The 23,642-nt window shown below is 42.5% G+C and overlaps 1 protein-coding gene across 1 annotated transcript in view; it reads left to right on the forward strand.

Moving 5' to 3' along the window:
- LOC311289848 (uncharacterized protein) overlaps positions 1 to 23,642 on the forward strand; it is a gene marked incomplete at its 5' end in the record, with an annotated part of 137,000 nt that overhangs the window by 29,371 nt on the left and 83,987 nt on the right. Inside the window, 2 exons of the mRNA XM_084408094.1 lie at positions 7,994 to 8,167; positions 10,475 to 10,648. Coding sequence (XP_084264220.1) covers positions 7,994 to 8,167; positions 10,475 to 10,648 — 348 coding nt within the window. The remainder of the gene's footprint in view (positions 1 to 7,993; positions 8,168 to 10,474; positions 10,649 to 23,642) is intronic.

Here is a 23,642-nt window from a genome sequence, read left to right on the forward strand (position 1 = left end):
TGCCCCCCCGGCCATGAGAATGGGCATCTCCCGATCTGTCTCCGACTGGGCAGACGTGGCTTGAACCATCTCTGGCTGGGCAGATGTGACCTGAACAGTCTCTGACTGGGCAGACGGAACGTGAACAGTCTCGGGTTGGGCCACTAGACTCGGGACCACCAGACTCGGGACCACCGGAACAGGGACCACCGGAACAGGGACCACCGGAACAGGGACCACCGGAACAGGGACCACCGGAACAGGGACCACCGGAACAGGGACCACCGACATAGCCACGGAGGGGTTCTTTCCTCTCCTCCTCCGTTTCGGAACCACCGGAACTGGGACCACCGGAACTGGGTCGAGGAGGGGCCAGAGTGGAGAGTGGTCTTGAAATTCCTCTCGCCCACCTCCTCTACTGCGGCCTCCACGGGTCCCGCGAAATATGACCAACCGGGTCCCCTCAAAACTTTGCCTCCTCTCCCGCTCGGTGGCTGGGGAAGAGACCCTTTGCTGAGTCCTTGACATGGTCGGATCGTTCTGTCACGTTAATTACAGAAAACAAAGGGAGAACTCAAATGCAAAGGGAAAAGATATTTATTACAAAAGAAACACTAAACACAAAACAAAACCCACAAGGGGGAAAACATAACTAAATACAAAACAACAACTTCAAAAACGAACATACCAAAAGGGGTCACGGGAGAACAGGAGACGTGTACAAGACAACGATCCGACACAGACTGCAAACACAAAAGAACTTATAAAAGGGACAAATCAGGCAGGTGATGAGGAACAACAGGTGGGGCAAATGAAACCAATAATGAGATAACAAGGAGGGTGGGGTCAAAACAGTGACAGGAACACAAACACCACATGTGCTACACGAGACAGGACAGGCATGTGACAGATGATATGAAATGAGATAATAGTAAAAATATAAAGCCTATTGTTTAGTGCATTTTGCTTTTCAAACCCACAGCGCGCTTCAAAATATGATACATTCAAACGCGATCACGCTCCAAAATATGATACATTCAAGAGCGCTCCAAAATATGATACATTCAAACGCGATCGCGCTCCAAAATATGAAACATTATGGTACCATATTATACATATCTACGTTTGAGCAGATATCCACAAACAGTATTTAACAGTAAACACGGGTCTAAATATTATAATATTCACCATATATCTAGCAACAGTTCAACTGCAATGTGAAGTTTATGCAACAATACCATAAACTAATAAGTAAGAATTTCTTACCTTACATCTTTCTTGTCTTCAAATCGCGTTCTTCTTCTTCTGAGGTAAATAATAATAATAATAATAATAATAATAATAATAATAAACATTTATTTATATAGCACTTTTCATACATGGAATGCAACGCAAAGTGCTTCACAAACATAAAAACAAATTCACACAATGTCAATATAAAAAAGAAAATACATATAAATAACAGTTTAAAATCAAAGACTTATACACAACTTCACATAATATTATTATACTCATAAGCAACTTTAAAAAGGTATGTCTTAACCTGACTTTTAAAAATATGAATGCTAGTAGCCTCTTTCACTTCATTTGGTAAAGAATTCCAAATTTTTGGAGCATAGTGGCTAAAAGAAGCACCACCTGATCGTTTGTGTTTGACTGTACAATGTTCCAGAAGATTAGCATTAGAGGATCTTAATCTACGGTTAGGAACATATCTTGATAAACAGTCTGAAATGTATAAAGGTGCCAAATTGTGCTGAGTTTTATAAACAAATAAAATACCCTTAAAATCGATCCTTTGGTGAACTGGTAACCAATGTAATTCCATTAAAACCGGTGTAATATGTTCTCTCCTTTTTAATTTCATTAGTACTCTGGCAGCTGCATTTTGTATCAATTGTAACTTTGCTATAGAGGCCTTAGGTAGGCCAGTGTACATAGCATTACAATAATCAAGATGAGAGAAGATAAAAGCATGAATGAGTCTCTTAGCATCATCCAAAGACAAAAAAGGACGAATCTTGGCTATATTTCTCAGATGATAAAAACAAATTTTTGTCACTTGATTAATTTGAGACTTAAAATTCAGGTCACAGTCCAAAATGACACCTAGGCTTTTTACTTCTTTCTTAGATAGCATGGCCAAGGGACCCAATCCAGCTTCTATCCTCTCCCGCTCATGTTTTGGGCCCACAATAAGAATTTCAGTTTTGTCTTCATTCAATTTCAAATTTTTTTTGTTCATCCACTTTACAATGCTGGACAGGCAATCAGCCAGCCTCTCTAATACAACAGTATCTCTTAGCTCAACTGAGATGTATAACTATATCATCAGCATAAAGATGATAATTCATGTCATATTCCTGAATTATGCTGCCCAAAGGGAGCAAGTATAATGAAAATAAAACAGGCCCAAGAATTGATCCTTGTGGAACACCATGTGTTATTTCATGCGTCTTTGATATACAGTCACCTATATTAACTATAAACATCCTTTCTGTTATGTATGTTTTGAGCCAATTTAAAATATTACCAGAGAGACCGACAAGCTTTTCTAGTCTGTTTAACAGAATACAGTGATCAACTGTGTTGAATGCTACACTTAGATCTAAAAGGATTAAAACTGAGGCATTGCCTTTATCTGTATTTAATCTCAGATCATTTACTACTTTTAATATTGCAGTTTCCGTATTATGACCATGTCTGAAACCGGACTGATATTTCTCCCGAATATTATATTCATCTAAATAATCATTAAGCTGCTGCAATACAACTTTTTCTAGAATCTTACTTAAAAATGGTATGTTAGAAATTGGTCTGTAATTATGAAAGAGAGAACAATCCAGGTTTCTTTTCTTTAAAAGTGGCTTCACAACAGCACATTTAAAAGCATTAGGAAAGATGCCTGTCTCCAGGGAACAATTAACTATATCAAGGATGTAGTTTATCAAACAGTGCGATACCTCTTTAAAAAATACTGTTGGTATAGGGTCAAGATAGCTTGAAGAGGAATTTAGCTGAGAGGTAATTTGGAGAAGATTTTCTTTATTAACTGTCCTGAATATTTCAAATTTGTGTGAAGGACTCCCCAGTTCATCCATAGTAAAATTATCAGTATGATCAATGGCAGATCTGATCTGTATTATTTTATTATTAAAAAACGTAGCAAAATCTTCACACATAGTTACCGAGGGCTGATCAAGCCAATTATATGTTTTTTTATTTAAAAGACGATCTATTCACCTTATTTTTAACGGAAATACGGACGCAGCCAGTTGACGGTATTTTGTGCGAGACTTCCGGTCAGGCACTTCCGGTCACTGGCGAGCGTTGTTCGTAACAACAAACTCATCGTTATGGCTTCGAGGAAGACCGGGATTGTTTGTGCAGTTAGAGGTTGTCATAATAACTGGCACAAAAGAAAGATTTACTTGGAGCAGGAGTGTTTTAATCATCAAATTATTGACATTTTAATAATCAGGCGCCCTATACGACCGGCGACACACTGGCTGCGTGGCGTTTCTGTTGCGTGGTGTTTTCTATGTCTTTGCACACCAGAAACGTCTCTGACGAGGCGTTGCTGCTGCTAGGTGACATGATAAGCCTCATTGGTGATATATTCGACATATGGGGAGAGAGTTGTGGAAGGCACTTAATGTTAAACATAAATATATAGCAGCAAAGACAACGTCGGCAGTATTGACGGCAAAATAGGCTACAGAATATTTCGTTTCGTTTCTTCCAGGTGCAATATTTGAAAATCGATAATCTATATATATTTTTTTACATTTAGGCTATATCTGCATTTATGTCAAAACCTAAATTCAAACATCAAAATGTCATTTATTAATATGTATCCATATCAAAATGACATACAAACATATTTTCCTATTCTATTTTGCCTGGAAACGCTTCCGAAACGCTTCCAAAACGCTTGCGTGTCGCGTGAAAAATAGGCGTTGATTCTATTTCTAGCATGCACGCGTTTTCCCTGAGACGCGCGTGTCACGCAGGCAGTGTGCAAGCTCTAAATAACCTGTTAACATGGGAGCCGAAATAACGGACATGCCACGCAGCCCATTTGAAGAAACGACCGTATGTTTGTTCTTTTCATTTCGTGAACACAAGACCTACAGAAGATCACCCGATACCAAAAAAAAGTGGCTTGGCTACGAAGTCTGAATAAAAACTCCAAGGAGAAACAAAATCATTATAGTAACCCCTGTATAAAATCTAGTAATCATGGCATGATCATCATGGCATTTATTTTGTATGATTTATAATTATTTATAGCCATCTACTTATTGCTATCATGTGCTTTGGTTGCATTCTGATGACATCATTAATACATTTGACATGACAAAATAGCCTACCTCCATAGATATATTAACTTTAGTCCAGCATTGGCTCGACCGTGTTTAGGGCGGTGCTGAAGGCGCCGGCGAAGTTTTGGCAATCTGCCAGCTAGATGCATGAGTGTTTTCAACCAGGTCCAGTACCCGACCTGGGTGAGGCGGGGCTTTAGTTCTTTGTTGTATTCATCTGCTAAGGCATATGTGTAACATTTTTCTGTCAACTCTGCATAATCCTTCGCAATCGATATCGTTAGTTAGCCCAGAGAAGCGAGGAAACGGAAGTGCCGCACAAAAACCGGAAACTGGACCCATATTTACTTCCGCGTTCGAAAATAAGGTGAATAGTGGAGAAAAATATTCTGGGATTTTTATTATTTTCGTTAATAATTTTTGAATAGAATTGTTGTCGTTCAGAGCGCACTGTTTTTGTATATTCTGAGATATTAAACACAAGAATCTCACGGTGAACAGTTAATTTAATTTTTCTCCATAGACGCTCTGATTTACGGCATTCCCTCTTAAGCCGACAGATGCGTTCATTTTTCCATGGCATATTTTTAGATATCGATCTTTTTTTAGTTTTCTCTGGCGCCACTACATCAAGAGTTGATTTTAAAGAGGCATTAAAACTATCAACCATTACATGTACAGTAGGCATTTCACTTAAAGTTAAAGGCGTCTGTAGAATCTCATTACAAAAGACTCCATTGTAGGTCCATTGACATGTTGTGTAAAATTAAAAGAATTTAAAACCTCTAAAAAGTCAACTGCTTTACGATCACCTTTGTTATCGACATGGATATTAAAATCACCCACAATCAGGATTTTATCATAGTTGGTAACACAGAGAGTTAAAAGTTCAGAAAAGTCCGATATAAAGCACAGGGTTTGCTTAGGTGGTCGATATATTATTACAACTAAACATTTAATTTCAAGTATTTCTATTGCTAGATATTCAAAAGTAGTAAAATCATCGAAAACAATCTCTTTACAGGGCAATGACTGCAAAACTATAGCGGCTACTCCGCCACCCCTCTTGCCACAGCGAGCCTTTTGCAAGAATGTATAAGCTGGTGGGCATGCCTCAATAAGGGATATAGCCCCATTCTGATCAAGCCATGTTTCAGTTAAAAACATACAATTTAAACTTTTTTCCAATAAAATATCATAGATAAGAGAAGTTTTCCCTGAGATTGATCTTACATTAAAAAGTGCCATCTTTATTCTTCCTTCATTTATCAAAGAAGCCTCACATATGTTATTCAAATCCTTTCTCACCATCAATAAATTCGATTTTCTCCGATTATTATTTCGTCTATTTATATTATTCCTAGAGGAGACAACAACTTCAATGTTGTTGATCTGCTTGCATCCCTGTTCTAAAATCAGTGGTTTCAAACTAGTATAACTTCTTACAGGGATGCTGCATACTTGTCACACTTTGTCCAGTGCTGCTTTGATGTTTCTCGACAAAAATTGTACTCCAGTCCTGCTCGGATGTATACCATCAGCACGATAAAAACGCGCTCTCTCCCAGAAGAGATCCCAATTGTTAATGAAACCCAAGTTCTGCTTCCTACATAAGGATTCCAACCAGTTATTAAATGCAAATAGTCTGCTGTAGTATTCATTACCTCTTCTATATGTTGGGAGTGGTCCGGAGATTAAAATCCTTGTTCCAGGCGATGTGTAGCGGACAGCTTCCACCAGTTCATTAAAATCCTTTTTTTAAATTTCTGATTGTCGGAGTCTAATGTTATTCATACCAGCATGCAGAACAACTTTGTCCACTTTTTTGTCATGGTTTAAGATCGCTGGGATTTGGGCAGCAATGTGAAGTACCTGAGCTCCAGGAAAGCAATGTTTTTGCACAGTAGTGTGATTTGTCTGAACTTCAAGATGTCTAATGATAGAGTCGCCAATGATAAGCGTTTTACCGGGTGAAGAAGGAGACGACGTAGTTGTGGCAACTGGAGATCTGAGTGCCTCAAATCGATTGCTGATAGTGAGATCAAACTTCGGGATCGTTGAGGCCAATGTCCTGGCTCTAAACTGGGATTTCCTGCGTTGGTATGGCCAAGGTCCATTATACGACGGAGCAGGTGTAAAACAAATTTGACCCGTCTTTATCCAAGGTGCATTCCTCTCATGAGTGAACATCCCCAGTGTTGGTGTTGACGGTGTAGATGCTGAAGGTGCTTCGAAGCGGTTCTCCCGTGAAGTATCCATGACCCGGGAAGATTCCAACAAAGTTTTCCGTTCACATAACTGTGAATGTTTCTCCAGTAGCCCCTGTATTCGTGATTCTAAGGCCGAAAGTTCATCCTCAATTGAGCGTACCTCAAGATCTCTTTGATCGATTGAGCAAAACTCCGTTTCCATTTCGCAATGCTGCCACGTCAATGCTGTCGCCATGATGAGAACCTTAGATCCAATTAACCAATGTCCAAATACACATAAATGTTTATAAAGGTATATGGCTCATAAATGTGTGACAAGTATTCGCTGAGTTTTGTTTCAGTTTATAGACGTGCTCAAGAAAAAAAAGTTCACCGCGACGGAGAGGCAGAACGCACACCCTGTTTATTTTCTTTATTTTACAAAAGCACAATGTTTTGATTTGATTGTAAGTGGACACATACAAAGGTAGAAATATCACAGATTCTTTTTTTATATTTCTTTTTTCTGTATGACCATAAATGACGGAGTAATTTAACCTTATTGTGCTACAATGTGAAGAAAATCCAGCAAAACGCGGGGGCGCGTTTGCCGACCTCAGAGGGTTGATGTAGAATGCTAATGATAAAGTTATTCCAAAACTGTAACTCCAGTTGTTCCAAGGGGTCAATACAAAAAGCCAAGAGGGTGATTGTTTCCCAAAAAGGTCAATTAAAAACATCTTGCAGGTCTAGAAAGTTTAGAAAAATAGATAAAAGTAATGTTTGTGAAAATAAATGCGGGTTTGATGTTTATTTTTTTTATTTTTTTATTTTATTTATTTATTTCAAGCAAATAGTGTGACAACAGAAAAAAATACATAATAATAATAAGAATAATAATTGTAAGAATAATAACTTATACACTTATGCTTGAAATGGAGTGGGCAGAAGTAAAACTTATTGAACCCCACCCCGGTCTGTCAAAGAATACAAACAAAATAGCTGCTTCCTACTTCAACTATCTCAAAGAGAGAAGGAAAAATACAATTATTTATATATATAAAAAAATACTAGTAATAATAATACCTCATTAAGAAACAGTATTATAGTTGCACATATGCAAAACCACACATACATACTATACATATTCATACAGATATTACCTCAGGTAACAATGAATATCAAATACCAACAATGGTAGACGGAATACCACAAGGGTACATAACAGTGACGAACAGCTACCAACAATGGTAGACGTAATACCACAAGGGTAAATAACAACTAATCAACACTCCACACAATATGAATACAATCAAACCTCATTATCATTGTAATGTGACCAGACCTTTTGTTTGTAAAGACGTTTGAAAAGGTGAATGTTTAATGAAGAGATAATTGTTTTAGCTTTGCTTAATTCACTACAGTTAAAGTTTTTTTCAAGCTCCAGATTATAAACGCTAATAAGCATTACTACTGTTCTTTGTTTTGTTCTCTACACAGGCTACACAGCTGTAATCTCACAGCTCAGTCCTGTGAGAGTTTATTATCAGCTCTACAATCCTTAAACTCCTTTCTGAGAGAGCTGGACCTGAGTAACAATGACCTGCAGGATTCTGGAGTGAAGCTTCTTTCAGAAGAACTGAAGAGTCCAAACTGTCAGCTGGATATAGTGAGGTGAATGGTTTTAAAATGATTAACTATGCTATAATCAGAGGCTGACTTAACCAATAAGCAAGGCAAGCGGCCGCTTAGCACCCGCAAGAGACAAAACAGTTGCAGGAATGTGATATTTTTCCATGTTTATACAGACGTATGACCCACATGGACTGCATTAGTCTAAGAAAAATATTATTTGGGGTGAGGGGAAGGGAATGGACTGTATGAAGATTGAATTTGCAACAGTTACTAAAACTGTCAAATGCTTCTATTTCATGCATGATTTGTATATTGTCCTTGCAATGAGTTGCTTCTTCAAAGCTCGACAGTTAGCTAACAGTGTAAAGTTCTCCAAAAAAACACAAGGCATAACTTTTCTTGGGTTCCATGAAGATACTTTACTTTTCTTATTATACTGTAAAACTGTAACAAAGAACAAAAGACAAACAGAAATAAGATCAAACCAATACAGATACCTAAAGTACACAACTTATAGCAACAGAAATGCTGAGTCATAGCTAATAGCTCATATGCTAACTATCAGTTTAGTCATTTGACATGAGAAAACTCCAATAACCCAAAGATATGCCAAGTACAATTACTTTTATTTTTTTTTAGCAATATGTACAGTTCTTACAGACAGATAGTAGCCAAGGCAACAATGTAAAAAGAAAGAAATGCAGCAGGAGAATACAGCACTGGCACTCTGCTCTGCAGCACACTTAACAAAATTTTTATCGAAATTTACTAAACTAAAATTTACTAACCCCCTCCTTGAACTGCCACCTTAACGTGGTGGAGGGGTTTGAGTACCCGAATGACCCTAGGAACTATGTTGTCCGGGACTATATGCCCCTGGTAGGGTCTCCCAAGGCAAACAGGTCCTAGGCGACGGGTCAGACTAAGAGTGGTTAAAAAAAACCTTTATGAGAAATAGTAAATCGAGGACCGTGACGTCGCCCGGTATGGCGCAGCCGGGGCCCCACCCTGGAGCCAGGCCCGGGGTTGGGGCTCGTAATCGAGTGCCTGGTGGGCACGAAGCCCGAAGGAGTGACGTGGGGCCGCCTTCCCGTGGGCTCAACACCTACAGGAGGGACCGTAAGGGGCCGGTGCTGAGAGGATCAGGCAGCAGTCGAAGGCAGAGGCCTCGACAACCCGATCCCTGGACACGGAAACTAGCTCTAGGGACGTGGAACGTCACCTCGCTGGCGGGGAAGGAGCCTGAGATTGTGCGTGAGGTTGAGAGTTTCCAACTAGAGATAGTTGGGATCACTTCTACGCACAGCTTGGGCTCTGGAACCACACTCCTTGAGAGAGGATGGACTCTTCACCACTCTGGAGTTGCCCATGGTGAGAGGCGGCGGGCCAGTGTGGTTTTGCTTATAGCCCCCCAGTAGCCTTAGATAAAAGGAGTGCATTGTCTACGATACACAGGCTGATTTCCTCCATCTCCACTTCCTCTCTCTCTTTTATTAGACAACCGTGGGAGTTGGATCTATGCCTCACATTTGATGATGAGACTTGGAACCAGATCCTGTCCCATGTTCATACCTCTTCTATTTGTGCTCGTCACAGTCTTATCCAATTAAAATGTATTCATTGAATTAACTGGACAAAAGTGAGGTTGGCAAAAATTAAGCCTGATGTTGATCCTCTCTGTCATTGTTGCCACCAGGCCCCTGCTGATTTATTACATATGGTTTGGTTATGTCCATCGTTAACTTCTTTTTGACTATCAATCTTTAATTGGTTTTCTTCAGTGACAAAGAGACAGATTGAGCCTTGCCCTTTGGTTGCACTTTTTGGACTTTCTTCAAATGTCACTGGCTTGTCTGGAAATGCTGCAAAGGCTTTTGCCTTTTTAACATTATTAGCTAGACGGCGCATTCTTCTGCTCTGGAAACACAATCTCCCTCCATCTTCTGATGACTGGCTGAGAGATGTTATGAGCTTCATATATTGCTCACTATTCTCCTGTATATGTATCCTGGTATTATTGTAAAAGTTCAATTAACAGATTTAAAGATAATTAAGGGAAATTAAGAATTTATTAGAATTCATTGTAAATTAATGCATTTGAAATACTTGCAAATAATAATTTATTTTGAAATATGCATACATTCACAGTTTTTTGTATGACTGTTAATGTTTCTTGTCTAAATGTAAATGATATATTTTCAATTCAAAACAAAGTAATTTTGAAAAAAAAAAGTAATTTATTCTTTTGGGAAATTATTTTGGGAAACGCAGCCAAGATTAGTGTGTGATAGTAACGTCTGATTGCCAAACTAATGTGATGTGGACTGTTGCTGTATGTCTTTGTAGATTGTCTGGCTGTATGATGACAGAGGACGGCTGTGGTTATGTGTCTTCAGCTCTGAGTTCAAACCCCTCACACCTGAGAGAGCTGGATCTGAGCTACAATCACCCAGGAGATTCAGGAGTCAAGCTGCTCATTGATCAACTAGAGGATTCAAACTGCACACTGGATAAACTCAAGTATGTAAAGCATAAAGAGTTGATTAAACAACTCCAAAAACAGCATTTCAATCTTCACTTATTACTCACATTACAACATTTACAAACGTTCTTATTGAGAATTTACAGAGGTTTAGCTCTAGTTATGCTATGGGGCTGTTGAATGCTTCATTCTGATTGGCTGACGAACATTATAAGGTATGCAAAAATGTACAGTAAACACACAGGTAAAGTAGTTCTAGGCAGGTCTTGACTGCATTACAGTTCCATATCACTTTGCAAAATAATTTCAGTTATTTCAGAGGGCCTGACAGCATACAACAGCAAAAGAACAAACCCACAAAGACAAAGAAAATATAACAAACAACAGGATATTAATCACAAACCATTTCCATGATTTTCCTACAAAATACTTTTTTATTCACTTTATCCCGCTCTCCCATAAAAACCCACACACAGAGTAGAGACACACACACTCATACAAGTGCACAGAATTTTGTTGTCAGCGCTGCCCTGCGATTTCATCAGTAAAATAGTTTTGCAACTTATGTAGTATGTCTGAAAGGGGGCATGTGTTAGGTGAGGTCCAGTGGGGTGACGCATGTGCACAAACCCAACTTTTCTTATTTATATTAATTGCCATTTTGTGCAGATACAACATCTTGAATATATAAAAATTAAATGAACCACAGCTCTGCTTATCTCTCCTCTGCCCTTAATGCCCCAAGTACAACCACACTACATATACAATACATATAACAATAACAATAAAAATACTATGGGCCCTATTTTAACGATCTGAAACGCAAGTGTCAAGCGCAAAGCGCAAGTAACTTTGTGGGCGGGTCTCGGCGCTGTTGCTATTTTCCCGGCGGGATGAATGCCTCTTGCGCCCAGCGCAAATCTAAAAGGGGTTGGTCTGAAGTAGCTTCATTATTCATAGGTGTGGTTTGGGCATAACGTGAAATAAACCAATCAGAGCAACATCTCACATTCCCTTTAAGAGCAGGCGCGCTTGTTCTAAAGCGGATTCCTATTATAACGGCGGATTTGCCAGGCGCGCGCCAGGAGTGGTTCACAGCCGAAGAGACCGACGTTCTCGTCAGGGACATTGGGGATGGAGAAACCCACCCAAATTAACTTCGGTTAAACAGGCGTATGATAATTTGGGTAAATGTGTAAGCTAGATGTATGCTTTTATAATAAATTGTCTGTCTATCTATCTATCTATCTATCTATCTATCTATCGTAATAATGTATGATTTGCAAAAATGAAAACTGCTGCTTCTGTGTAGATGAGAGAATCAAAGTGCGCGTTGTGCACACGCTACATTGATTATGGCCAAGCATGCACCCTTAAAATAGCATATGAATAACATGCGCAACACGCCACTGACTTTAAACTATTTTTTCCTGGTTAGTGGCGCAATTGTTTTCTAAACCTGCAAAAAGGTGTACAAAGTCAATTGCGCTGGGTGCAAGATAGGGCCCTATAAGTGTAATAGTTAAACAATAAAATAAAAATACTGTAAGTGTAATAGTTAAACAATACAGTAAGTGTACAAAATAATAAAATACAATGCAATATAAAGAAAAGGATTAAAAATATATATATAGTTTATCCTCATCTGTGTTGTCAAGTGCGAGATCAATGGTATCAATATAATTTAACAAAGGTTTCCATGTTTTATGAAAGGTTTTTAAAAGACCCTTTCAAAGAATTTTTTTCCAGCTTTAAACACAAGATCATTTCTTTTATCCATCTATCATATGAAGGAGGGCATGCATGTTTCCACTTAAAGAGAATGAGCCTCCTGGCCAATAGTGTAGTGAAATAGTGTAGTCTGGCATTGGTGTAGTGTATTCTATGAAAAATCTTGCTTTGCATCAAACTGTGCTTGGCGCATATAGAGGAAGAATGTTCTAAATCTATTTTATAATCCCACTCTATTTCAAGTAAAGTGACCCCCAGCTCTTGTTCCCAAGTAATTTCAAGTGAAATAGAGGGGTGAAGATTTAATTATAAACATCAATTAAAAGAATTAAAAAAAATTATAAAGATATCTGTGTGTTTTCAGTGATGAATATGCCTAGATATCTGAATCCTTGCTGAGCCAGTCAATTTTATTCCAAAATCTTGAGGATTGGTGGTAATGATGAAAATGGGTTAATTATATTTATACCATGGTCTGGGTGAATACTCGATTCTGATCGGCAGCAGGGTGTCCATTAAAAAGTGATAGAGGACACCTAGAAATAAACCGTCAGGCGTAACCAGGGAAACCAAGTGTAAAAACTTTAGATTTCGATTGTAAAACTAATTAAAATATAAACTAATGTTTTAAAAATGTGTTATTTGGCAGGTGACCATGGTATAAGCGGGTTAATGCCCTTCGAGGTGTCCATTGTCAGGTATTTTAATGGCCTCCGTTGCGCGTCGGACGGTTCACACATCGCCGTCGTCCATTAATACCTGACAATGGACACCTCATCGGGCATTAACCCTTACATAAAAGAAGGTAGTTTGCATAAAGGGACAGTTCATAAGAGGTTCCAAACTGGGTAATGTCCTCAAACTTTTCCTCACTTAGCAACCAAATGGCCAGTGGCTCAATAGCAAAGGCAAATAATAGAGGCGAAAGGGGGAAACCTTGGCGTGTGCCTCGATGAAGGGGAAAGGCTTTAGAAAGTGTTGCATTGGTTTGCACAGATGCTACAGGGGAGGAGTATAGTAATCGAGTCTGTGATATAAAATTGGAGCTGAAACCAAATTTGTTTAAACTCAAAAATAAATACTCTCACTCTACCCAGTCGAATGCCTTCTCAGCATTAAGAATGGTATTAAAAAGTATTCTGGTAAGTGTCTCCCAGTCATGAAACCTGTCTGGTCAGGGGAAATAACAGCAGGCAACGCTTGCTGAAGGCGAAGGGCAAGAACCTTAGATAGAATTTTAAAGAATATAAAGGAAAATATTCGGAATTTTCTGATCCAATCTGACTTCTGACCTGTAATGCTGCCTGAATCATAATCATACACTGTTCGTTCATTGCCCAGAGGAGAACTGAGCGACTGAGCCTGGGTTCTCCCAAGATTTTTTTTCTCCATTCTGTCACTGATGGAGTTTTGGTTCCTTGCCACTGTTGCCTTGGCTTTTGGCTTGCTTAGTTGGGGAAATTTAATATTCAACAATATTATTGATCTGCCTTACTTAAGCTGGACGATGACCATTTTGAAATATCATGAAATTTTTTTGGCCCATTCCAAAGTTTTGAGTTACATTCTGAGGAATAAGGATTAGAATAGTATAAAATAATCAAATTAATTTCCTCCGGGACGGAAACAGTCACCGTTAAAATGTTTAATTTTAGGGATCAGTCTAGATGCACAGACAGTTCGAGATTGAAAAAGCAAGTTGTCCTAACATAATTGTCCTGAAAACTAACATTTTGAATGATAAGTGGTGGTCCATTGAAATGTCCGGTGATTGTCGGGTTATACCCGTTATACTTTTTGTTGTATTTATGTATGCTTTGTATTAACATTTTTTGATCACATGAAACGTGAAACGTTCCATTTCTTGCTGTAATCAACATATGTCAAATTAAGTTACGCAATATCAACTTATTTTGATAAGTTATAAACATTAATTTGAAATAACTTAAAGCGTGTGTATAGTAGATTTGCTTAAATAGCATTTAAACAAAGGAACTGCAAGGGATTAAAACCCCGCCCACACGCTGGTGAAAACTGGAAAAACCGGTTCCCTTTCATCCTGGGAACTCCGACGTGTCGTCGGGGGAGTTCCCTGATGAATTGGGATCACGCTAGGGAGACCAATTGCCTACGAGTGAATTAAAACGAGCCAATGAAAATTGCCTACCAGCGGGGGTATAAAGGCGGAAGCAACGCATGCATAGTGCTTTTAGCTTCAGAGCCGACCGTTGTGTCCTCTCTGAGTGAATGAGCTTTAAGATTGCAACTATCTTATGCTCTACGAGTCTGCTGTTTCGGGAAGGGTTCTCTCTGTGTTGGCGTGACGGCGTTTCTGCGACCGCGCAATTTCCTGTCTGTCGGCTGCGTCGACACGCTGATAATTCAAAAGCTGTTTTCACAGCTGGTAAACGGTTGAGTGCGCACAGCGGGCTTGCAGTTTCCCCGCTGTGTTGCCGCGTTGGGTCCCTGTGTGCTTCAGCACAATAAAGAGAGTACTTTCTTCCTGAAAGAGCAACACGAGTGAAGATCGCGTCCTTTTCAGGATGACATTTCACTCGTGTGTTTCTGGATGCGGTCGTTTCCTGTCCTCATTTGACGGCCACGTTCATTGTTTCACATGCCTAATCAGTGTGTGAGACTACGTTCGTGGGTGGTTCATGTTCTCTCAGGAGTGCATGACCACGTCGGCCCGTTGTTCGTCTCCCGTTTTTAAAGGCTCGAGCCGCTCAGCGTGCCGTGTGCGGTCGAGCGCCGGTTGACAGCGCGGGTTGTCACGGCAACACAGCGCGCGTTGTCACGGCAACACAGCGCGCGTCATTCGGCGCTCAAGATGCGTGGTCAAGATCAAGACTCGCGTGCCTCTATGAGGTGAGTCCCTTTGCTTGTTTCCCGATCTAGTTTCTCTTCTGGTGCACCAGAAGAGGGCTACTTTGGCGAATAACATGGGTGATCTGAGGGTTACAGTGAGCACGAACCACTCACTCCTCTAGCGCATCGCAAACATGCTGAGACTGTGTTCGTGGGTGGTTTGTGCTCTCTACATGAGAGCATGACCACGTCGGCACGTTGTTCGTCCTGTCCGAGGACTTGAACGCTCAGCGTGCCGTGTGTCATCAAGGTGATGGCCACGTTCACTGTCTTGCATGCCTAGTTGGCGGCCATGATCGCTGTTTCACATGCCTAATCTAATCTGTGTGTTGAGACTGCGTTCATGGGTGGTTCATGTTCTCTCATGAGTGCATGACCACGTCGGCACGTTGTTCGTCTCCCCTTTTTCGTAAAGGCTTGAGCCGCTCAGCATGCCGTGTGCCGTCGAGGCTTTGAATGGGATTTTGGTCCTTCTCATGAGGGACCAAGCATTTCATTCGGGGCCCCAGGGGAGGAGAGATGTCGATCGCTACATCGGAGAGAGGGCTGTTATACTCTGAAAATGATGCTGAGTTCCTACTGTAATGGTGTGTTCTCGTGCTGAAGATTCAGACTTGACAGCCACACTTCCTGGGTCTAAAGTGCCTGGATGTGTATGAAAAATGTTGGCAGTATGGAAGCATTTTGGTGCCAATATGGCAAGCCAAACATGCCTAAATCTGCAGAAGTTTTTCCTCTCTCACTACCCCTACACATTCAGTGCACGTGGGTAGTTCTGATTCGGGGTGGAGCTGCGCTTAGTGACTGACCGTGATTAGTCACAGCGCTGGCCCTCGGTCAGACGATGTCCACACTGGTGGTCCAGAAGCGCCTCAAAACCAGCCCGCTCGGAGTTCGTTTCCCCCCAGCAAAGGGAAGGGGAACGACCCTGAGAGGAGCGACCCGGAGTATGTGATGTCTGCTCTTCGGGAGTGCGTGTCATCACCACTCCTTCCCCTGGGGGAGGGCCGGGTGGAGAATTTAATTTCTGCTCCGCCGCTGGTAATCCAGTCAGTGGTACCCAAAGTTCGAGCAGTCCACTTCCTCTGAGTTACTCACGAGTCCCAGTGCTCAGATGACAGTGAGGGCTACGGCCTTGTCACTCTCGTCTCTCGCTGGGTGAGGAGACGGAAACCAGGATTCGATGCCCCCGGGCCTCGCTCCTCGTTTCCCCTCACGGTCGAGTCTGGCAGACCAGTAAGACCAGTCTCCTCCGTCCGAGAGGGTCAGAATGGCAGTGCGCGCCGCCCCCGAACGGCGCCACTCCCGTTCCCCTCTCCCCAGCTCACGGATAGCAGTGACGCAGCCTCGGCTGCGTCGCTCCTGTCTGCAACTGGGCCTGGAGGCGCAGAGACCAGGTCACGAGGAGTCAGGGCCTCGTTCCTCGTCTCTCCCCCTCCCCTCGCCACCGGGCAGCCCGCAGCAGAATGCCCACAGGCCTTCTCTGCCGTCTGCCCCCAGGTGGAAGCAGGTTGGTGTCAAGTTAAAAACGCCCAGACCCCACTCTCGGTCTCTACAACGCCACCAGAGCCAGGTCCCTTTCTTCCACCTCGCTGCCTCTCCGCGGGTACGCCGGTGGTTCGGGTAGGCTCATTGGGACGGTCTCTGGAAGCCTGGCTATCGCTTCCAAGCCAGTCCCGATGGCTCATCCGCACCATCCGTTTCGGCTATGCAATTCAGTTTGCACGCCAGCCTCCCAAGTTCAGGGGCGTCCACTTCACCCGTGTGCGGTCAGTGGATGCCCCTGTCTTGCGGAAAGAGATCGATGTCCTGCTGGCGAAGGACGCGATCGAGCCGGTCCCTCCTGCCGAGATGAGGTTTGGGTTTTACAGCCCCTACTTCTTTGTACCCAAGAAAGGCGGTGGGTTACAGCCAATCCTGGACCTGCGAGTTTTGAATCGGGTCCTGCACAAACTCCCGTTCAAAATGCTCACGCAGAAGCGCATTTTCGAATGCATCCGTCCCCAGGGTTGGTTTGCAGTGATTTACCTGAACGACGCGTTCTTTATTCTTCCTCGACACAGACCGTTTCTACGGTTTGCGTTCGAGGGTCGAGCGTATCAGTACAAAGTCCTACCCTTCAGGCTGGCCCTGTCGCCCCGTGTCTTCACGAAAGTCATGGAGGCGGCCTTGTTCCCATGAGAGAACAAGGCGTTCGCATTCTCAACTATCTCAACGACTGGCTCATTCTAGCTCAATCGCGAGGTGTTGTGCGATCACAGGGACATGGTGCTTCAGCACCTCAGCCGGTTGGGGCTTCAGGTCAGCTGGGATAAGAGCAAACTCTGCCCCGTGCAGAGGATCTCTTATCTCAGTATGGAACTGGACTCGGTCGCCTGGACTGCGCGCTTCACGGAGGAGCGCGTCCAGTCAGTGCTCACCTGCCTCAGGTCCTTTCGAGGCACGACAGCGGTTCCACTGAAACAATTTCAGAGGCTCCTGGGGCATATGGCAGCCGCAGTAATGCCGCTCGGCCTGTTACATATGAGACCGCTTCAGCGCTGGCTTCACGATCGAGTCCCGAGGTGGGCGTGGCAGAGCGGCACGCTCCGGGTCAAAGTTACCCCGCGCTGTCGCCAAACCTTCTTCCCATGGTCGGACCCTGTGTTTCTACGGGCCGGAGTGCCCTTAGTCCAGGTTTCCATGCATGCTGTGGTTTTCACGGATGCCTCTGCCATGGGTTGGGGGACCACGTACAACGGGCATGCAGTCTCGGGTCTGTGGACGGGGCCCCAGCTGCATTGGCACATCAACTGCCTAGAGTTGCAAGCAGTACGCCTAGCTTTGTGTCTGGTCCGTACGGACAGCACTGCGACCGTTGCGTACATCAACCATCAAGGTGGTCAACGCTCCCGTCGTATGTCGCGACTCGCCTCCCACCTCCTCCTATGGAGTCAGAAGCATCTGAGGTCGCTTCGTGCCGTTCATGTTCCAGGGGAGCTCAACCGTGTGGCAGACGAGCTCTCACGGCTGCCTTCCCTGCCAGGAGAATGGCGACTCCATCCCAGACAGTCCAGCGGATTTGGAGTGTCTTCGGAGACGCACAGGTAGACCTGTTTGCTTCTCCAGTCACGACCCATTGCCAGTGGTTTTACTCCCTGACAGAGGGGACCCTCAGCACGGATGCCCTGGCGCACAGCTGGCCCGGGACCTGCGCAAGTATGCGTTTCCCCCAGTGAGCCTTCTCGCACAGACCCTGTGCAAGGTCAGGGAGGAGGAGGAGCAGGTCCTGTTAGTGGCACCGTATTGGCCCACCAGGACTTGGTTCACGGAAATCATGCTCCTCGCGACAGCCCCTCCTTGGCCGATTCCTCTGAGGAAGGACCTCCTTTCCCAGAGACGGGGCACTCTATGGCACCCGCATCCAGACCTCTGGAAACTCCATGTCTGGTCCCTGCACGGGACGCAGAGGTTCTAGGTGGTCTACCACAGGCAGTGATGGACACCATCACTTCTGCTAGAGGCCCCTCTATGAGGCGCTTCTATGCGTTGAACCTGTTCGTCGATTGGTGTTCCTCCCGTCAGGAGGACCCCCGAACTTCCCCGATCAGAGTCGTGATTTCCTTCCTGCAAGATGGGTTAGAGTGAAGGCTGTCTCCCTCCACCCTCAAAGTGTATGTCACTGCAATAGCAGCGCATCATGATGCAGTAGAAGGTAAGTCTTTGGGGAAGCACGACCTGATCATCAGATTCCTTGACCCTCTGAGGTCAACAAATGCGCGGGCGCGTTTTGCTGGATTTTCTCCACATTGTAGCACTATAAACTTAAATTACTCCGTCATTTATGGTCATACAGAAAAAAGAAATATAAAAAAAGAATCTGTGATATTTCTACCTTTGTATGTGTCCACTTACAATCAAATCAAAACATTGTGCTTTTGTAAAATAAAGAAAATAAACAGGGTGTGCGTTCTGCATCTCCGTCGCGGTGAACTTTTTTTCTTGAGCACGTCTATAAACTGAAACAAAACTCAACGAATACTTGTCACACATTTATGAGCCATATACCTTAATAAACATTTAAACGTGTACTTTTAAATGATCGGATTCAAAACTAAAACAAATATTCTCTGTTTAAGTAATTTGTATAAAACCAACAAGATGTCCAGCTTCTCAAACGCTTGCTCATTACAGTTAATTTGGCCACGCCCACTCGCGCAAAAGATATTCACATGCAAATCTCCACATGGAACGCGGACTCGCTCATTACCTCAACAACAAAACACTTCACTTCACTTTTCGTCGAGTTTGAAAGACGTGCCTGAGCTTACATTGGATTTAGGCTACCTCAGAAGAAGAAGAACGCGATTTGAAGACAAGAAAAATGTAAGGTAAGAAATTCTTACATATTAGTTTGTTATTGTTGCATAAATGTCACGTTGCAGTTGAACTGTTGCTAGATATATGGGGAATATTATAATATTTAGACCCGTGTTTACTGTTACTGTGTTCGTGGATAACTGCTCAAACATAGATATGTATATGGTAACCATAATGTTTTATATTTGAGCGCGATCGCGTTTGAATGTTTAATATTTTGCTGCGCGATCGCATTTGAATGTAGCCTACTGTATCATATTTTGGATGAAAGCAAAACGCACCAAATGGCTTCATGGTTTTATTATTATCTCATTTCATATCATCATAACGGATGGAAACATTTGAAGTAACATGATAATCAATAGATTTTTCTCTAGCTTAGGTGTTACTGAAATCTTTTGGAAGATTTATACTGCTATAGGTTATTTATTGTTATTATTATTTTATCCGGCACTGCGCATATACCTTATGCCTACAAGGCACAATAAACCTGGTGTTCATTATATTATATATTGTTAGAAACATTTGTGTGTGTGTGTGTATTCTGTGAATTTTAAAAAGGAATTTTAAAAAGCAATTTTAACCAGAAAAATCTAATATTTATTTCCAAAATCGTGCAGGCCTTTCTCTTGATATCAGTATGTTCACTTTTTTTTTCAGGGCCCAGATGCCACTGAGGACTTCAACATTCACATGAGTCTCTGTACGTGAACACGGTAAAGTGAAAATCTTGGAAATAAAAGGTATGTACAATGTTTTTAGGAATGGCACAAAGGTCTCTGTCTTTGAAGTGCTTTTTGGCATTTGTTTTGTATCTTTGGATTATGTTGTGTTGTAAATAAATCCAAACAATTTAAAAGCCATTCTTTTTTAAATCTCCTCATTTACAGTATTGTGCAAGGTTGCTCAGAATGACAGGGCCTGATAGCTCCTAATAGGGCCGTTAGGGGAGGTTCTTTGTCTTTCTCAGGTGTGAAGAGCTAACATATTAATGAGCTCCCTCATAGAGCTTTTTCACACAAAACACGTCGTAAAATTTTTAAATCAATATATTGTCTTATCTGAATGAGCAGTCAGGGTGATTTTCACATAGTTTTGCAGCAAATATCCTAGGCTACGTCATACAATTTTCAAAAGTCTTGTGAAGAAATAATCAGTATGGGTTTCATGGCCTTATTTCAGTGAGAATTTTTTTTTGTATTTTCACAAACCACGCATAAATGTCATTATCTCAAAACTACAAACTTTTACATACATGCTGCTGATACATTATTGTAGCAGAGTTTGTGCTGAATACAGTGTAATTAGACTTTAGCCATAAAAATGTCACAAGTAACAGAAATGTCAGAGCATGTCAGAACACCTCCAGGGCCCAGACAACAGCTCAGACCTCAGAGGGTTAAGGGTGCTAGGAGGTTAAATCCACCTCGTGTTTTGCACTCTGTACCCTCTTGGGACCTAGCTCTGGTTCTTAGAGCACTTCAAAGTCCTCCCTTTGAGCCCTTGTCAACAGTTGAGTTGAATATCCTGTCCATTAAGACAGCGCTCCTGTTGGCATTGGCTTCTTTCAAGAGGGTCGGGGATCTGCAGGCTTTTTCAGTCGACGAGTCGTGCCTAGAGTTCGGGCCGAGCCTCTCTCATGTTGTATTGAGACCCCGGCTCGGATATGTGCCCAAGGTTCCTACCACTCCCTTCGTGGACCAGGTAGTGAACCTGCAAGCGCTGCCCTAGGAGAGGGCAGACCCAGCCCTAGCTTTTCTCTGTCCCGTCCGCGCCTTGCAGGTTTATATTGATAGAACGCAAAGCTTCAGAACCTCAGATCAGCTCTTTGTCTGTTATGGAGGCCAGCAGAAGGGGAAGGCTGTCTCCAAGCAGAGGTTAGCCCACTGGTTAGTGGATGCTATCACCCGAGCGTACGAGTCTCTGGGTGAGCCTTGTCCTCCCAGGTTGCGCGCTCACTCAACTAGACGTGTTGCCGCTTCCTGGGCTTTGGCTCAAGGCGCCTCGCTGACAGACATCTGTAGAGCTGTGGGCTGGGCGACACCGAACACGTTCGCTAGGTTCTATAGCCTACGTGTGGAACCTGTTTCCTCCAGAGTACTCGCTACGGCCAGTGGTGCGAGGGAATAGGTTGTGTCAGCTTGCTACGCCACTCCGTGCCTCGGAGTTGCTAGTAGACTGGGTGTTTTTCCAGTGGTCTCTATGGTGACCCATGATGCCACGTGCAGTTCAGCCGTGTTTTCCCCTTGACAGACTCGTTCTGTCGTCCCTGTTGAGTACGCTCCCACTTCCCTTGGATTTGGACTACCTCAGGGATTGCCATATGTTTCACTACCCCAATGGGTTAGTACATATGTGTATTCCAGGCCTTTCTCAGGCAGACTGGGCTTCCGCAGCGTGGGGTTACCCGCAACTGGGGGTTAGGGCACGCTTTCCCAGTGTTATCCAAAAGTCACTGTGCCGGTCTTGCGGAACAGTGTGATTCCCTAGCTAGCTCCAGCAACTTATTACAAGAAACTGCTGCAGGGTAGCTTAGCTGGGCGCTGAAAGAGGCCAGCACCACGGCATTTTATTAGGGATCCCAATTCATCAGTGAACTCCCCCGACAACATGTCGGAGTTCCCAGGACGAAAGGGAACGTCTCGGTTACGTATGTAACCCTCGTTCCCTGAGTTCAGGGAACGGAGACGTGTCGTCCCTTCGCCATGTTGCTGTACCTTCGCGGAGGACTGGACACCGTTCGGCTCCTCAGCGAAAAGCACTATGCATGCGTTGCTTCCGCCTTTATACCCGCGCTGGTAGGCGGGCTGCGGAATGCAAATCCTGCATGCCAATTTTCATTGGCTCGTTTTAATTCACTCGTAGGCAATTGGTCTCCCTAGCGTGATCCCAATTCGTCAGGGAACTCCCCCGACGACACGTCTCCATACGTAACCGAGACGTTTTCTTTTGATTCCCTGAGAGGAGATCGATTAGCATTGGGGGTTGGCAAAGAATTAGCAGACCTGGGGGGTGGGGGGTTTGTAATTTCTTGACTCGGTAGCAGCTAAAACAAAGACTGTGCAATTAATTACATTTTGGATTTAACTTCCTTTATGTCGTTTTATTTATACACTGTAAAAAATATTTTTTTGAGTTTGTAAGTAAAGTTAGCATTAAATATGTTTTACAAACAATTGGTTTGCAAACTCTTGGAGGTTTGTTACCATCATTCAGAAGAGTGGTGCTTGTGTTTAGACTTGTGTTTTACGTGATTAAATCAGGAAGATTACATTGGTTTCTTTTCAGTGTAGGACAGTTTGTCAACAAAATGCAAAAATATAGTAGGCTATATTTATAAACATTGCTAAAACAAAGAGTGAATAAGAATTAAAAAAGTAATAAAGTTAAAGCAGCTGATAATTTTGTTTAAATTTACTAGCATTTTCTGAGTGAAAATTGTTTCCTAGCTTTTTTTTTAAAGTAAATCCTACTCCAATTATTTTTCAGTGTAGGTTTCTCATTTTTATCAGCTTTCTTTTGCTTTTCGAAGGGCCATCTACCTTTGCTACCGCGGTCTCGCTCGCTGTAAACACAGGTTTTGTTTCAGATGCGTTTAGTGCGCTTGCCCCATTAAAAGCATTTTATGTGTAATTTAACTATATAAATTAAACTTGTTGCGTTTATATTTTGGTTCATCTGTTTGCCCTTACATGATTTACTAATAAATGTATATTTTAATTGAATTGTCTTCATTGATTAAGCATAGAGATTTTTTCATGTTAGTCCTAGAATGTCCCAGGGGGCTTGATGTCTTGTCAACAGTTTGACAATTTGTTAAATGTTCACAAAATCCATATAAAGGGTGATTAACAGTTGAAAAGGGTGATTAAAAATGACAAGATAAGAGGTTTCTGCCCGACAGATACAATATGTTATAAAAAAAATAAATTACATCATTATGGAGAAATGGGTGCTTGCAGAATATGTAACTGTACTCTTTTTTTTTTTTTTTGTTGACGAATGCTTACCAGCACATTTTATATAGCCTACTTATATAGCCTACAGGATAATGAGCGTTTACGTAATAAAGCC

This window comes from Rutilus rutilus, assembly GCF_951802725.1.
Source record: "Rutilus rutilus genome assembly, chromosome: 4".
NCBI classification, from domain to species: Eukaryota; Metazoa; Chordata; class Actinopteri; order Cypriniformes; family Leuciscidae; genus Rutilus; species Rutilus rutilus.